This window comes from Drosophila sechellia, chromosome 2L (assembly GCF_004382195.2).
Source record: "Drosophila sechellia strain sech25 chromosome 2L, ASM438219v1, whole genome shotgun sequence".
Classification (NCBI taxonomy): Eukaryota; Metazoa; Arthropoda; class Insecta; order Diptera; family Drosophilidae; genus Drosophila; species Drosophila sechellia.
In genome coordinates this window covers 18,308,760-18,325,548 of record NC_045949.1, presented here as the reverse complement: position 1 = coordinate 18,325,548, position 16,789 = coordinate 18,308,760, and the positions used below count along the sequence as shown (strand labels likewise).

Here is a 16,789-nt window from a genome sequence, read left to right as displayed (position 1 = left end):
ACAAGTGCTTTTCTATAATATGGGCTTCTTGTAAGTTTACTGAATATCAAAAGAAAAACCAAATTTAAGTTTAAAATATATATTTTTTAATTTTTGGTATGGCAACGCCATTTGTACCTATCGATAGCTCATGGTGATGGACTATTACGACTCACGCACTTAATGCCTAATATTTAATTAATTTAATAATTAATTTTACAATTTCATTGCTAGCGAATGATTAAAATGGGTAAAGTTAAATTGTGCGACGAGTGTATACAATTCCTTCTTGTGTACTCACGGCAGCAGTCACGAGCCCACCTCCAGAACCCCATAGTCATTGCTTGTTAGTCAGCACGAAAGTCACGACGGAGTCGTGTGAAAATCTGCATATACGCTGGAATTCCGAGGATTGGAGGATAATAGTGAGCAAGAGGACAATAACAACTGGTTCACCGACGACGAGAGGACGCGTCTGCTGCCCGGGAAAAGGGCAAAATCAGCAACCACTGGCTTGCGGCCGAAAATTCGGCAGTTGACTTCTAATCTGCTCAACGTAGAGGAGGTTCGCAACGTCGCACGGAGCCTACGTCAACCGAGCTATCAGAAGCTCTTTCAGCAAGACAAGAGTCAGCAGGACATCCGCAATAACCCGAAGACCATGACAACGCCCTCCACTTCCGTGGGCGATGCAGCCGCCGCCTTGTCCGGCAATCTTCAGTTGCCGCCTCTGCGAACCCTCGATGACTTCATCCTGGGATCGGCCCGATTCCAACTGCCCAATCTCAAGGATTTTGAGAAGTGGGGCAACCGAGTGGTGAAGAACCTGCTCTACTACCAAACAAATTACTTTTTGCTCTTCCTTACCATCTACGCTTTGATGATTTTCTGCAATCCTTCAAAGATTATTACTGGTCTGCTGGTGCAGGCTTTGATCATAGGCGTTATCTGGCAGTTCTTCAGCGGAAAGTCGAAGAAGAACTTCATCGCTAGTCGTCTGACCGGCGGAAATGCCAATGCAGCGGAGCAGAATGCCCAACAGAAGTGGTACATACTGGCTGGAGCTCTGCTCGGAGGTTATCTCCTTCTGCACCTGCTGAGCGCAGTGCTCTTGACGATTTTCACCGTGTTGCTGCCTATTTCGCTGACCTTCATCCACGCCTCCTTGCGATTGCGAAACATCAAGAACAAGCTGACCAACAGCATCGAGAGCTTTGCTCCCTCCACTCCCATGGGCTCCTTTCTGGATGCCCTAAATGTCCGGGCCGAAGGCGTCTTTAATTAGACTGACCCGTTTGACACAGTTTGAATGATCGTTTTTATCGCTAGTTATCCTTGTCAATGTTGATCCTTGCTAAGCAAATCCCGGTATTATAATCGATTTTTATTTTTACTTTTGTATTAAACTATGATTTTATGCAGCCATCATGTAACGCAAATATTACAAATGTCAATAAAGTTTTCCCAGGAATTTCGCTGTGTTGCTCCTCTAAAGGTAATCTAATCTTATAAGGGCCAATCCTCGCACCCAAATCAAAAGTTGCAACCTTTAATAGTTAGTAGCGTAAATAGATTTTATGATAGCCGCGCATGCAGTCACTCGCATTTATTCTATCACATAAAAACGGTATTGGCTTTTGATTTCAATTTGAGGTTTCCTCGATGTTTTTACTCCTATTTTTAGTTGGTAGGCATTTTAGTTGTTCAGGGGATGAAGAGCTGGAGCGTTGGACGCTGCGATTTCGGCGGCAGTGAGAGCGTCATCGTTTTTGCCACCCGTCTGCGATAAATGCTTGACGAGGTCCACCCAATCCCAGCCACGTTCCCGGTCTCCTTTGTGATCGGTTCTCTCCCACTGACGGCGCTTTTGCGCCTTAGTCAAGTGCTCCTTCTTGGGCTCCTTCTTCTTGGACTCCGCATCGGCATTGGGATCGGAGATCTTTAGAGCACCCACGCCATCATCCACTAACGCTACCGTGGGAGCGGATTCGGGTTGCTCTGCGGTTAGTTGCTCCAGATTGTCCTTAAGGCATTCGAATAGAGTATATGTCATGCCACAGCCCAGCCATTGGTCCGCTTCCGTACTCAGAGCCGTTTGGATCCCTTCCTTGACAGCTGGCAGTCTGTTGAAAAGGAAAGCGTCGTCTTTAGAGCTAAGCATTGTCCAATATCCCAGGGCATACCGATGCACTTACAGATTCCTATTGTAAAACGCGTTCATGTTGATCGCTGGCGCTTCATCGGGGTAATTTTCGCCCCACTTGAGCTCGACCAAAAAGGACTTGTAGTTATCCTCTTCGCCATACTAAAAGTTCATTTATTAAATTCAAAATTAACATATTTGTGTGCATTTTTGTATCCATGTGGCGGCTTACTTTGTACTGAAATGTGACGCTATCTATTTCCTTGAAGTTCGTGTCGCCCTCGTATATTGACTGCAATGCCTCCCGTTCTTCCGTTTGCTGTTCCAGTGGCGTGCTCATGGTAAATTGTGTAGATTATCTTTACTGTTTAAGATTTTAACATTTTTTGTTAAAACAACACAAAAATCATAAGTGATTTTGTAACAAAAACAAAAGCAACAGAAACAATCAGCTGGCCACCGGTGGATGTGTGGTCGTTCCATTTTAAATCAGTTATAGCTTGTTTCCACTTTCGCATGCGGCCTTAAAATAAATATATGTTTTTTTATTTATCGGACAGGATATTATGTTTATATTTATATTCTATTAATTTTAAATAGCTCTGTAGTTTTTTTTAGTGTTTCCAAATATTTGATGATGCAGTTAAAGGTTTTCAATCAAAATTTAAAGAAGATAAAAGAGAAATTCAACGTAATATGAAACCGATGATGAAGGGTAACCAATCTTCGTAGGTGGGAATATCCCGAATCCTTTTCGATAGGCAGAGCAAAGTTATCGAGCCAGTACAGTTCAGTTCGCAGCAGAACAACATAGAAGAACGCAAACAATAACAACATAAAAACTCATAAAATGCACAGTGCGCGCGTGAATCATCGTTGAGCAACAATTAGCATTGATTAACTCATGATCGCGCGGCGCCACTAGCAGCGGCAACAGGAACTGGGGTACACGCGACCCTTGACAAGTATGTCGTCAGATGCGATTCCCGCATCGGAATGTGCGCACCTGGTGGAATTTAAGCGATTTCTGGCCAGTACGGCGGAGAAGGCAGCAGCCGTAAGCGAGGAGGTGGTCAGCCGGAGTTGTGTAACCCGTACGTCCAATGAGACATACAAAGTGTCCGGCGAGGAGCGTCATGCCGAATTGGTCTCAGCGATTTGGAAACAACTGGAGACTCGAGGATGTCCGGCGCAGTTCCGGATTAAGCTACTCCATCGAAGCACACAGCAGCTGGAGCGGGATCTGTGCTTTGCCAAGGAGTGTGAAGTCACCGTGGAGGGTCCGCCACAGTACGATCTTCTCAAGCTGCAGAAGTTCGTGGCCAGTGAGTTTGAGAAGTACATCCTAAAACTCACCGACAACTCGGAGGTGGATCGCCTCAAGGACTTCGCTGATGAGGCGGCGACGGAAAACTGCGAGTGCCACCAGCAGAAAGAACCCCTGCACACATCTGCCGCTGTAAAGAACAAACCCCGCAAAATGGAGGATCGCTGTGTTTGCCTGGATCGATTTGGTGAAATGTTCGAGTTGCCGGACAAGACCACCCGTTTTTTTGGCGTCTTTGATGGTCACTCTGGCTCTTTATCCGCCACCTATGCAACCAGCCAACTTCCACAACTGCTGGCCGATCAGCTTAAAGCAAATTCAGATCCTGCTGCACTCTCCCCAGACTTTTATCGCAATGCCTTCGAGTCGGCATTTTTGTTGGCCGACGAGCGTTTCACCCAGAAGAAGATCACCAGCGGCACAACCAGCGTGTGTGCCTTGATCACAAAGGATCAGCTTTATATCGCTTGGGTGGGCGATTCCAAGGCCCTTCTCGTGGGCAAGCGGACTCAATTGCAGCTGGTGAAACCGCACAAGCCAGAGAATCCGGATGAGCGCAAGAGAATAGAAACAGCCGGTGGAACAGTGCTCCACGCCCAGGGGCAGTGGCGTGTAAATGGCATACTGAACGTGGCTCGCTCCATTGGCGACTACAGCCTGGAGGCAGTGATCGCAGAGCCGGACTTCGTGGATGTGCAGTTAAATGAGGCTCACGACTTTCTCGTACTAGGTACCGATGGCCTGTGGGATCATGTGCCCGAGTCGCTCATAATCGAAACCGTTTACGATTCCCTAGCGGATACCACAATGAAGTTGGACGACATTCCCAAACTGCTGATAGAGGCTGCCAAGGAGCGGGATTCCCAGGACAACATAACAGCGGTGGTGGTTTTGCTCAAACCGCGACACCAGATCGAACATCTTTAAAAGTTTAGGTCCGAGGAGCGAATTTTTTATATTGTTACCCGCCTTGGGATGGGTTAATTTTGTACAAATTCGAAGCAACTTAAAAGTCTTAGTAGCGAAAAGTAATCTTAAAAAATCATATCAAATTTTACGTATTCGAAAAAGAAAAGTGCCAAATATTTTTAATCAATTCAAGAACGCAATATACACTTGATATTGGCATGTATATTGTGGGAATATAGGAGAAATATTCCATTTTCTAAAAGATTATTGAACGTACGCAATCGTTTAATGTGATACAACGAAAATAAGGTATTACAAGATGATAGAACCCAAATCCTTGCCTAATTAAAAACTAATAATATGCCCAAAGATTACTTTCCGAACCTATGCACATGTGCACATTAGTCATCAACGAAAATTAACCCAGACCGACACATTGTTGTTTCGTTTACTTTACGTTATTGTTGTAATGTAAATAGCTTGGAGCTGTTCAGAGTGCTCCTACCCTTATTGTCACATTCTCACGTGCCTACGTGGTCCTGGAAATGGATGACCCCATCCCGGTCCACATGTTTGGTTGCTCGAATAAGCTCAATCAAAATATTTTGTGGTTGCTCAGCAGTTGAACGAAATTTTAACAAGTTACATCCAAGTCTCGGCTTAAGGCAACTGTTGTTAGCCCCAATAGTATATAGAAAAAGTGCACAAGTACGCACATAAACATGTTTGCATATATTTTAGATTAGCCAGCAAGCATATTTATACACATTGAAGTTGTTTTCGGCCGCTTAGTGCTTCCTGCTGTACGATAATAAGCCAAGCCAGGTAGCCAGTTAGCCAGGTATACATGTATCGTAGTTAAACGCGTATATATATTTACACCCGTTAACGTATTTAATGATCCTAAACAGATTAAGTACCTTTTTATACAAATCCAACGAACCTTTCATGCATTTTATCGAACAACCCAGAACACATTTTTAACACACACGCAAATTGATGAAGATTTTTTATTGGAATAATAAAAGTAATTCACTGAATTGTCATACCTATCTCTAGCTGGGTGGCGGCTGATGTGACCGGTTGTTCGGCGGAGGAGGAGCAAAGGGTGGTGGTGGCGGGTACATGTGTGGGTACATGGGCGGCGGCATGGCGTAGGGCATTCCGTAGCCATAGTTGGGCACTGGGAACGGCATGCCAGGATGCTGCTGAGCCATGTTAAAGTTAGCTGCTGCCTGGTGATAGTTCTGGTAGTAGTTGGAGTGCCAGCTGCCCGGATTGTAGCTTGGATGGTAGTTGTACTGTTCGTCCCGTGGCTGATTTTGGTTGTTCTGGTTGATGGAGGGTCGCTGGCTCTGGCGGAAACTCTCTCGTTGCCCACGACGTCCGCGCTGACGAGGAGGAGGAACCACTGAAGAAGCCTGAGTGGCTGTCGTGGCCACCGAGGTTACCGTGTCCACGGAATCTGTGGAGTTTGTGCGATCCCTTTGGCGGCGCTTTCGCTGCTCTGCCCTGGCTTCTCTTTCCTCTTCATCATCCGAGTGATCTACGTAGCGGGCTGGTGGTTCTACATCGTGCTCCCACGAAGCATCCGATCCTCGAACTTGCATCAGCTTGGAGAGGATCACAAATTGAGTGTGTTCGGTTTTGGGAGCGCAGTACACTACGTCGCCAATTTTGATGCCCCTATCGAGGATCTGTTGGTTACTGTTGAATCGAACGCAGTACAGTGGATCCGACACTTGACCCAACACATCGAACACTTCGCCCAGGACCTTGCGACCCTTCTCCAGGAACAAAACGGTGTCGAGATCGAATAGCATGGAATTCGGCAGCACGGAAACCAAAACAAGCTGATCGACGATGGACTGAACCTTGCCCAGTTCAACGCATTCATCCTCGGGTACAGTAATCTCTAGCTGGTGGATGGGTGGAAGGTCATCAAGGAGCATTTCTCCTCGTACTTTCGGGGGCTGGCGACGACGAGACCGATCTCCTGTAGCACCATCTTCATCGAAGTCCTCGTCATCCTCATCGCAATCCACGGTGTTGATCCTTTTGTCAATCTTCTTGCGAAGTACGGTGAGGTACTCTCCTTCGGAATCGGAGTCTGAGTCACTGCTGCTGCTGCTGCTCTTTGAGCTCTCGTCGTCCGAGCTAACAGCTACAACTGGACGATATGCGGTGGTGGAGGAGGCGGGGTCTGTAACTGGAACTTCAATCACATCGTTGTCGCCGTTCTGCACTTTTTCCTCATCGGAGTCATCAGAGCTGTAGGCAGCCAACAGACTGAGGCCACTTGCTTGAGGACTTGAATTAACCTCTGGAGCGGGATGAACTTGAGGTGCGGTCACAGTGGCAGACGCGTCAGAGGCAACTTTTTTGGATTCATCCGATGTTAAAGGAGTGGCTTCCGATTGACCAGACGTTTCACAATCCATTTCCTGAGGGGGATCTTGTTTTTTTCCGCGACTTCCCTGGACAACGAGATTTGATGAAGTTTCGCACTCCATTCCCATACTCTGTTGCTCCTGTGCAAGATTATTCACTGAATCCGCAGCCTTTTCCTGGGTTGTGGTCGATGTTATGGCTTGTGTTGACTCATTTACCAGTTCATTCTCCACCTGCTGCTCCATTTCTATTGGTTCTTCTACTGCATTCGTAGTTTCTGCATTAAAATTCCAAGTATATTATTGAACTAATAGCATAGAAAGCTCATAAGATTACCTGTAGTCGCTGATTGCACCTTATCTGTTGATAAGTCTGCTTCCAAGGCGCTATGTTTCCCCAATTCAACAGCTGTTTCATTGGATTGCGGCTCTTCAATTGGAGCCGGAGCCTTTACAGCCGTTGGCTGCTCACTTTCCATACTTATTTAACTTTAAATAGTTAGATGATTCCTTAATCAAGTTGAAATCGCAGGTAAACGAATATCAACTGGGAATAAACACGTTGAATGCCCGCACGTGTTGTCTTCTTCTTCCTAAAATAACATTCACAGTCACAGTAAAGAAAATACATCGAATCGTTACGAATGGCAAAGGTATATGCCGCTTTCAAAAATTTTAAATTCTTAAAAACGCATGTGTAATTTTTTCCTTAAAATTTTTTACTTTTATTTGTTTTGTTAAAATCGTTTGCGTGGTGAGACGGTATGCACACAATTCATGTATTGCATTCATTGAAAAGCATTTTAGTTAAGCAAAAATGGACGCCAACTTATTTCGTAGATATTCGAAGCTAATAATTAACTTACTATTGCACATTTAGCATTAAAAAAAAGCTTAAAACTTTGTACACTTTTTGCTCAGAATGCAATTGAAACTGGTTTTCCGTAGTTCGTTGTGAGATTCTTCATGACTAAAATCTAAAAATGTATTGTATGCTCTCGAAATATCGAAGTGCATACTTACAATAAGTCCTTACAAAATAGATTCTTGATTTTCTTTTGTGTCTCCTTTAGTCCTAGTAGCAGCTAGTAATTGAAACAATGTCTTCCGATAAATTCATGGGTAAAAGCAGGGCTAAATTAGCTTATCAAATATCGGTTACAAACATTACTTTGTGCTAAGGCAGAGTTAGTTGGAAGATGTTCAAGTGCGAACGAGATTCACAAAGCTAATTCTAGGTAAATATCAATAGCACTTAGTTAATATCAATGTTTTCGCTCTATGGTAGCCATGTGAGATATGTGAGAATGATAATGAAGTCCAATGAAATCAATTCTTCAGGTCAAAGCAAGCAACTAAGGTCAAAATCAAAAGCAATCAAAGTCACCATCCTCCTACACCTTCCAGTCCAAGCGGTATTCGTCCACCAGCAGCAAATGCTGATGGATTAGCCAACCTATAATACATAGAAAAATTATTTAGGGCTATAGCACAAATAGTACAAATGGATTCATATTATCCCTACCCTCTTGCTGCGCCAGCGCCAAAAACTCCTGCCACTTCGTCTGTATGTCCCAGTATTTCTCCTTAATCTGATTCCTGTCCTGCAAATAGGACACCGCAAAGAAGTACGCCTTCAGCACATCTTGCGGGCGCGTTTCAAAGTGCAGATATACACCCAGACACTTTTTGGTCTGTGCGATGATGAAGTGCTCGTGGGGATCGAAGGAGGACACTATGTTCTCAATAACACTGCTGCTCTTGTACTCGTCAATCAGATTTTTAACGCTCAGTCCGAGCTTTATGTTCAGTGACACAGAAACCGTTTGGCCAACAGTCACCCGCTCCATGGCGTTCACCTAGAAAAAATAAGCCAAAGCTGAACAAAACCATATTTTTCGACAAGATCAACGATGTACCAACCTGCTGCGGACTGAGCATCCTTGACGACCTGAAAAACTCCTCGAGGGCGATCAAATAGCGCGACTCGTTAAAGCTTCGTAAGCATACCGCCCGTACCGCTTTCAGATTGGCATACAGATGCAGGCTGACCACCACGTAGAATATGGTGTACAGGACCGCCTGACTCTTGATCAGGGAGAGGAGATACAGGCCCACAAAGGAGGCCACCAGATTCACGCACGTCTCCTGCGAACTGTCCTTGGATGCCACATCCGCCAGGTTGCCCCTCAAGGCATGATGCTGGGTCAATGCCGATCTAGTGGCACCTCCGGCAACGCCCACAATCGCCTTCAGCAGGGTCGAGCAGCACAGGATTTGGGTGCTTAAATGCGGATACTTGGGAAGCACGTAGATCTCGATGCCCATGGCCAGATCGTTCAGAAAATCCGCACGCAGGCGCCATTTCTTTGAGTCCACATCCAACTGGGAGCCCTGCCACCATGCGAACACTATGCGACCCACGTGACCACTGCCCTCCTTCAAGATCCAAGTTGCTGTTGCGGAAAAGGCATTGATGTTCTCGCTGCCAACGCCGATGCCCTTCAAGATGGCGTGTGTGCACAGGGTGCCGCAGATGGTGCTACAGAATGCCTGAGCCGTGTCCCAGATCTGGTATGCCGCATAGTCCTCACTCACACTATCCGGATAGCCCTTGGGCAGGAAGACCTTCTGCAGCACGCGAAACAGCAGGAACTTTTCCTGGATGACCAGCTTATCCCCACGCAGCGGCACACGCACAATGTTGCTCTGATCTGGAGTTGGGATGACAAACTAGTAATTAAGTATATATACCGCCAACCTAATCGTTTCAGAATATATTCATACACATTTACCTAAATAAATTAATAACAAAGCAAAGAGAAACAATGTCAATGAACAAAAGCTTGTCTTAAAAGTCGATATGCTATAAAAAGATAGGGTAATGCAAGTAAAACGCCATAATTCCAAACAAAAATAATAATAATAAACAAGATTATTAAATGTTAGAATTTTAAGCTTGAACAGTTCCAATGGTGTTTCCCCAAGTTTCGTAGTGCCAGTACGGCTACTGAATTTTCGCCTGCCATGTTTTGGCTTGTTGGTTTGATCGATTTGCTCACCTGCTGGCGTCACATAGAGGATTTCCTCCCCCTTCCTTCCATACTGCTCCCGAAAATGGATTTTCATCTTTGCTGTGCGTGTCTGGCTCTTTGGTAGTTGTGCGTCGTCTGGAAATTATGACTTATGGCCTATCCGGGACTGGCTGGGCTGTCTGCTTTTCAGTGGCTCCAGCAGCAAAGCTTCACCCTCCTGGCTCCACTAGCACCCGCAACCAGCGCTTCTTAGTCAGTTACCTTGGCTGTCTGTCTCAGGCGGGTAGTCCGCGAAAAGCCATCGAACTAGCGGCTAGCGCAACTGAACTCGAACGAACCAATGAACACGGCGTTGGGAAGCGAACTCTAGGGCATTTTACAAACAAGCCAATGGAGCTGGAGCTGCTTCAATCAAATGCTAGCAACTTATTGTGGCCCAAAATAAATATATCCCAAAATGAAATTCTCCCCTTCCGATTGTCTTATCAGTCAGCTGTGCAATGGGTGCGTTTCGCGGTGAATGCTGGATTATTTTCACCATGCCATATTCGGTCATACTAAATATTTGATTTAAATTCTGCAAAATTACAGTTTGTCAGCGTTGTGTGAAATGGACAGTTAATCTAACCAGTGTTTGTTTAGAAAAATGAAAATATTCTAGTGAAAATAATTCGTGCTAAGTCGACCCCTCAGCAACGTCACATACACCTGCCCATGAGCTTCCCACCACCCACATCTGTATTCCATCAGCTGCAATTGTCTCGCTGCGAATGGCAACAGCTGACAGGCGCGGACGGTCACACCAACGGCTAGTTTATAAAAACGAAAGTCCTGATAAATTCGCCAGCAATAACAGCTCAGCAGACAAGCAAAAGCAAGCAACAAAACAAACTATAAGCAGTCCCAGTGACAGCCACAAAGCTAAACAGTCCCTATTGCTATCATTTGCAGGGGCCAGTGTGTGTGATACAATCGTCTAAATTTAAAGTGTGAAGAACTGAGCAAACTTTTGGCAGTCGACTGCAGAGTGAATCCCGTTGGTGTGTGTGCCTAGTGTTACACTGAAAAACAAAGAAACACTTGGAACAAAACCATCAGAAAGCAGGCAATGTCATTGGAGGATCTCAAGACCAAGCTGCGCCGTCATCCGAAGTTATTGGGAGTTGGCCTCATTACTGCGTAAGTAATTCACGCCATGTCAACCGAGAAAACCACAACAAACCCATTTCTCAAGCAGCTGCTACAGGTCGCAGTACACAGAAGATAAGATGTGGCTCCGTTTACATGCTCGTCAATTTTTAATTAAAAAATGTAATAATTCGCTTAGTATTGACTAGTGTTTTTAACTAATCAATGTCCAAATCTTATTAAATTGACCTACTAAAAAGACTATAATTTCGTATAAAAAATTTTCTTTGTTTGCCGTGAAAATAGGGAATTTAGAAACAAACATCCCGATGACTCACAACTTTTACAGGGCTTACTACGTTTTAGGGGGCTCGTATGCACACGTTTTTATTTATTTTTGCCCCATTTTACATGGCGCCACATGGCACCGATCAGTCGTACGATCTGTGCATACTATATGCAAATATCGGGTAAACAACAACAACAACTGATCTTGTTTTCCGCATTCCCTATACTAAATGGGTGTTGTCGCACCGGTGACGTCTTTTGTTTACAGCAAATGGCGCGGTGAATAATCATGCATTAGCGGAAAACTGGTTACAAAAAAAGGGTTTTCAGTGGGGTGACTTTAAGTGGAAGTTGATAATATGTTGATAGCATTTTAATTAAGAATTGCACTTGACCTTAAAATTACAGTTATAAATTGATCTCATTTCACTCTAGCAAATAACCATAATTTATCAGACATTTTACTAGACTTAAGTCCAGTTAGAGCTGACAAAACCTATTTTCATAAACTGTATTTTTACGTTTCAAAGGGTATTTTCGTGGTGTTAATCATGCGGTTCATATACAGACTCTTTTTTTTTTTCTCGGCGAAACACGATCAAAACATAACGTACGATTTTGTAAAAGTGAGATAGCAAGCTGGTGAAGTTTGTTTGTGTTATTGTTTTTGGCTCGCCTCTACTTCTTCTTCTTCAGCGTGTGCGTTCACAGCTGTTCAAGGCCCCCACAAAAAAAAGAAACACTGAAAAAAAAAAAAACAGATACCAAAACTAGCATGGCGCCATTGAAGTGCGCAGTTTTTAATGTTAGTGCCCCCCGCGAATTTATAGTTCCGCTTATCAGAAGTGATAATAGTTCTATTCTTATTGTTTGTTTTGTAATTTTGCACTTGGCGCGTGTTTTCAAATACGAAGAATGGGATAAGTAGGTAGTTGTTTTTTGCAATCCGAGGTGACGCGCCCACTTTTTATAAATAAACAAACTAGTCTTTGATTTCACTTTTGTTGTTGTTTATCTCGCGTTTATCTCAATAACAAATAGTTGGCAGCTAAAGGTGTTGTTGTTATTTAAGGTCAAAATAATCTAAAAAAAATAAAAACAATCAAACGGAAGTTAAGAGTGATAAGAAATCAAGAACTTAAATCAAATGGGTTCACTTTCTAAATTATTGATTCGAAGATTTATAAAAGTTGAAATGTTTATATGGAAATATTAAAACTTATTTGTTATATAAGAAAACGAGTAGAACAATATTGTAAACCATAACAGAATATTTAAAATATATAGTATTACTTTTTTTTCAGTGCTGGTTTCTTGCTGTACGAGTCGCCCCAGGTCCGCCGGTTCCTTTCCCAATATGTGGACAAGAAATCGCCGGAGCCGGACAAACGGCGTGCCGAGTACATCTACATCAAGTACCACATCTACCGCGAGTCCATGCGAAAGCTAAAGCAGAAGGAGGAGGACGAGAAGAAGTGGATCAGCGTGATCATCAACCCGATTGGGAAATGGTGGAAGGCGGCTAAGCACTCGGTGGCCTGGCGACTGCTCAATATCGCCCAAACTGGCAGCCAGCCGGAACGGCTCAAGGCGGTCCAGCAGCTCATCTGCATGGATCACTTGAAAGACTGGGACTTCCGTCATCTTGCCCAAATCTGCGATGCTCGCACGGCTGTCTCCTTGGCCCGTTGCAATGCCGACACGCGCTGGTTCATGCCCGTTCCCCGACGTGGGTGCATCAAGAATCCCAAGATGCTCCTCTCGGAACTCCACGTGATGCTGGCCCGCCTGCGACCCATGGCATGCGTAGACCACTTCTTTAGCAAATACTTTCCCGAACAGGATCCCATTGTAAGCTGAACCTAATAACCACATTTTGCATGATACAAAATCAATCTTGTTTTCCTGCAGGAGGACATTCACGAATACTTGACCCAGGAGCAGACAATAGTTCTTTCCACAGCCGACACGGACTTACTGAAAGAAATCATCTCGTTCCTGCACCACATCACAAAGGATCCCGAGGTCTCCGCCAGACTTATGAGGGATGGAGGCCTCGTGCATCTCATGGAGCTACGAAAGATATTTAACGACGACAACGAGACCTTATCGACTCTGTGCAAAGTGTTGGCCAATATGTCCCTGGTGTCCGATGCCGTGGAACATTTCTTTACGTCCGGCTGGGTGGGCGCTCTGGCCGAGTGGCAACAATGTCCCGATCTCCGCCTGCAGGTGATCTCGGCTAAGACTATGGCCAATCTGGATCACGACGATCCGAACCAGTGCACGTATCCACCAAATGTCTATCCCCTGCATCCGCGAGTTCGCACCCGCAGGAAGCCAAAGGCAGACATTGTTTTCGTCCACGGATTGCTGGGAGGTGTTTTTATCACCTGGCGTCAGCGAGATAGGAAGCCCACTGAGCTGGGTCTCTACGGAAAAAACGCCTTCTACACCAGCGAAACAGACGACGTATTTCTGGTGGGCGAGCAGAAGAGACTTAATGGAGGCAAACAAAAACCCGGCGAGGCGGTCAAAAATGTCAATAGCAACCAAAAGACAGAAACAATTAAAGGTAAATGACAGTACTCATATTACAATTGGTTTTTGACTAATTCACAATTTATTTCCAACTCTAGATCCTGTCTTGAAAGCTAGCAAAAAAGTGGAGGAACAGCGTCTGAACATTAGCGATGCTGCCACCAAGGAGTTCGTGGAAACACTGAGAAACGAAGCCGAGTTGGACTCGGATTGGGAAGTGGTCCACCCCGATGTTCCCCTAAATGCCAACGAAGAGTGCGAGGGAAAATTTAGTGTGTGCGGGAGCGAATGGCGGAACCAGGACACAAGTGAGGAGTACACCAACTGCTGGCCCATGGAATGGCTGCCAGATGATTATCCAGATTCCAGAATTCTCGGCATAGATTACACATCAGCAGTCACAGAGTGGTCTGCCAATTTTACAAAATACTGTCCGTGTGAAAAGGGTCAGGGTCACATTGATGTGAGAGCTAACACACTGCTCGACAGGATCTCAGCGTCCGATGTGGGCAACGACCGTCCGATCGTGTGGATAGGACATTCCATGGGCGGCCTGCTGACCAAGCTGATACTGCTGAAATCCCTGGACTCCCAAGAGCCGAAGGTCCAACAGCTGGCCAAAAATACTAAAGGCATTGTATTTTTGGGAACCCCACACCGGGGCTCACCAATTGCCAAGTGGAAGCAGCACATGCAGATGATCCTGTCTCCATCGATTGAGGTCAAGGAGATGGAAGAGAACTCGCCGAAGCTGCTGGAGATGCACCGCCGCTTTATGGGGTGCTTGCACACGTTCCTGCGCCATGTAAAGGTGGTCAGTGTAGCTGAAGGATCCCCCACCATGTTAACCTCGTTCAAGTTCCCACTGCGCATTGTCACTGAAGAGTCCTCTAAGATAGATTTCGGGGACTTCTATCTGCTGAAGGATGATCACTTGAGTCTCTCCAAGCCCATTTACCGGCAATCGTTTCTGTATCAGAGATTATTGCACGTAATCCGCGAGGCCATTAAGGAACGATCAGATCCCAAGGATCAGGATGGCCAGTCACAAAGCACTTCGAGTCAAGATGTTGTGCTTGTCAAGATCGTGGCTGCTCTGCTGAAGGGAGCCAAGGGTCTGTTCGAATCGCTCCCCAGAGTCGCGCTCAGATTTAGCACTTAGGATGGGCTAAGTCCCACTAAACACCAGTACCTTAATAGTATCCCGACTAGTCTTTAAAGACTTGTGAAGTATTTTCTACACGAGCCCTCACCATCATGACCATTACACTTTGTAAATACTCTAGCACTCCATATAGTTTTTTACACCCGAATCCTAACTTATTATTCTCGGTCTCAGAATAAAATGTTTTAATAAATATACATGTGTAACACTAAAGCGAGTGGTATTAATAAGATTAAGGGTATATTTAAAGCGAGCAAGTCCCGATATTCATCACCGATCGAAGTATAGAAAAATCAATTTAGAAATTATGTACCGTCGCTTAACTTTCAAGGTAGCTTATTCATTTATTTTTATAAATTATCCTTTTAAAAATATGCGTTCTTATATCATAAATAGTTCGCCATACACTATCTTTTACTTGCGTTCTCCTGCTGCTGCTTGGCCTTAAGTCGCTCCTGCGCCAGTCTGCGGTTTTCCGCAATTCTGGCCATCTGTTCGTTGGATAATTTCTTTGCCGCCGGTGTGGGAGGCTGTGAGGGAGGCAGCGGCTGACCATAGTCGCTGATGTCCATCGATGCCAACGGAGCTCCATTTCGATCGAAGGCCGGAGCCACAGGAGCTCCAGTTCCGTCGAAGGTCGCATTCACACCGGAGTACGGCGTGGACATCACAGCATTGCCGCGGGAGAATGAGGGAGTAACCAGCGTGCTGTTACTGGAAGCAGTGGGCGTTTTCCTTTGGTGCGGGCTGCGAGGCGCCAGTCTGGACATGGCAATCTGTTCACCTAGCAGGGCGTCGAACTCATCAAAGGGTTCCTCGCCGGCACCTTCCTGTTGCTCATCTTGCGCCTCCTCCAGAGCTTCCACTTCGTGGGCGCGCATCTGCTCCAGCTGCCCGAGTCGATATCGCGCCATGTGCACTTGGAGGGGTTTCTTCTTGCCCAGCCGTTCGATATTGTTAAGCACATCGTCAAAGGTGTAAGTGGGATACATACGATGGCCCCAGTGTTGCAGGCGGCGGAGCACCTCGTCGAGATCGGTTTTCTCGTAACCCTTGCCCTTGAATTTGATATCCTTAAAATAATCTTCGATGGTCTGGATGCCACGAGGACCTCGAAGTGTTTCCACAGTGAGTCGCGGTCGGGGATTTCGTACAGCTCGCTTCTTAGGCTCCACTATCTGACCATCCTGGCTACCAGGTTCTTCGCCGTTGTCCTCGTCGTCCGCAAACAGCTTTTCGCCTTCGCCATCGCTGGGCAGCTGATCCGGGTCCGTCGGAATGTTGTCATTGAATAGGTCATCCACACCATCATCTCCGAACAGTGATGCCATGGAACTAGTGGCCAAAACTTAAATACCAAATAAACAATCTAACAAAATTTTGCCGCCAATTTTTCTTCTTCTTCTCTATCTACCATTCACAGGAGACGCTTGCATAAGCCACAGGGGGCTGCCAACTGAACAGCTCTTTGTTCTTTTAATTTTCCGATTACATAACTATTTGAGCTTTCCCGAAGGCTATTTTGATTTGCTTAGACATATTTTCATTAGTTTGTGGCACTAAAAGTCGTTTTTACAGCCAACCCGGCTTTTGCATTGGTGGCAACAGACATAAGAGATGGCAGCGTGACACGTTTTGCAGTCACTAGGCGATAAAGTCACGAATTTTTGTTATAATATTTTATTTATACCATTATACAACGAAGGTAATTCATCCATAGATTGTAGTTGTTCAATTTATTGGTCATTTGATCGGAACTCTTATAATTTCTATTGAAATATTTAATTAAATTTATTAATTTACTTATAAGAGGAGTTGGCAATGTTGTAAAATAAAAACATTATTAGCTAGCTTCTTTTTCTTCTATTTACTCAAATTACTCAT

The 16,789-nt window shown here is 45.1% G+C and overlaps 7 protein-coding genes across 7 annotated transcripts; 3 read left to right on the top strand and 4 right to left on the bottom strand.

Moving 5' to 3' along the window:
* The first annotated feature begins 364 nt into the window (after positions 1 to 364).
* LOC6614582 (PRA1 family protein 3) lies at positions 365 to 1,450 on the top strand. Its single transcript, XM_002038974.2, has one exon. The coding sequence runs from the start codon at positions 641 to 643 to the stop codon at positions 1,262 to 1,264; it is 624 nt and encodes a 207-aa protein (XP_002039010.1). The 5' UTR covers positions 365 to 640; the 3' UTR covers positions 1,265 to 1,450.
* A 98-nt stretch (positions 1,451 to 1,548) lies between these two features.
* On the bottom strand, positions 1,549 to 2,554 carry LOC6614581 (RWD domain-containing protein 4). Its single transcript, XM_002038973.2, has 3 exons — positions 2,355 to 2,554; positions 2,175 to 2,284; positions 1,549 to 2,102 (listed from the first exon to the last, which is right to left on the bottom strand). Exons 1-3 carry the CDS (start codon positions 2,460 to 2,462, stop codon positions 1,676 to 1,678), a joined length of 645 nt encoding a protein of 214 aa, XP_002039009.1. The 5' UTR covers positions 2,463 to 2,554; the 3' UTR covers positions 1,549 to 1,675.
* Positions 2,555 to 2,906: 352 nt separating this feature from the next.
* Positions 2,907 to 5,404, top strand: LOC6614579 (protein phosphatase 1F). The gene has a single exon (XM_032714031.1). The coding sequence runs from the start codon at positions 3,090 to 3,092 to the stop codon at positions 4,374 to 4,376; it is 1,287 nt and encodes a 428-aa protein (XP_032569922.1). The 5' UTR covers positions 2,907 to 3,089; the 3' UTR covers positions 4,377 to 5,404.
* LOC6614578 (H/ACA ribonucleoprotein complex non-core subunit NAF1) lies at positions 5,355 to 7,345 on the bottom strand. Its single transcript, XM_032714030.1, has 2 exons — positions 7,086 to 7,345; positions 5,355 to 7,026 (listed from the first exon to the last, which is right to left on the bottom strand). The coding sequence occupies exons 1-2, from the start codon at positions 7,225 to 7,227 to the stop codon at positions 5,414 to 5,416; spliced, it is 1,755 nt and encodes a 584-aa protein (XP_032569921.1). The 5' UTR covers positions 7,228 to 7,345; the 3' UTR covers positions 5,355 to 5,413.
* Positions 7,346 to 7,446: 101 nt separating this feature from the next.
* Positions 7,447 to 10,285, bottom strand: LOC6614577 (RUS1 family protein C16orf58 homolog). The gene is made up of 4 exons (XM_002038969.2): positions 9,811 to 10,285; positions 8,672 to 9,462; positions 8,274 to 8,607; positions 7,447 to 8,204 (listed from the first exon to the last, which is right to left on the bottom strand). The coding sequence occupies exons 1-4, from the start codon at positions 9,875 to 9,877 to the stop codon at positions 8,143 to 8,145; spliced, it is 1,254 nt and encodes a 417-aa protein (XP_002039005.1). The 5' UTR covers positions 9,878 to 10,285; the 3' UTR covers positions 7,447 to 8,142.
* Positions 10,286 to 10,587: 302 nt separating this feature from the next.
* LOC6614576 (protein SERAC1) lies at positions 10,588 to 15,118 on the top strand. The gene is made up of 4 exons (XM_002038968.2): positions 10,588 to 10,962; positions 12,504 to 13,050; positions 13,111 to 13,774; positions 13,839 to 15,118. Exons 1-4 carry the CDS (start codon positions 10,892 to 10,894, stop codon positions 14,900 to 14,902), a joined length of 2,346 nt encoding a protein of 781 aa, XP_002039004.1. The 5' UTR covers positions 10,588 to 10,891; the 3' UTR covers positions 14,903 to 15,118.
* An 84-nt stretch (positions 15,119 to 15,202) lies between these two features.
* On the bottom strand, positions 15,203 to 16,311 carry LOC6614575 (protein TIPIN homolog). Its single transcript, XM_032714032.1, has one exon. The coding sequence runs from the start codon at positions 16,234 to 16,236 to the stop codon at positions 15,313 to 15,315; it is 924 nt and encodes a 307-aa protein (XP_032569923.1). The 5' UTR covers positions 16,237 to 16,311; the 3' UTR covers positions 15,203 to 15,312.
* Between the last annotated feature and the right edge of the window lie 478 nt (positions 16,312 to 16,789).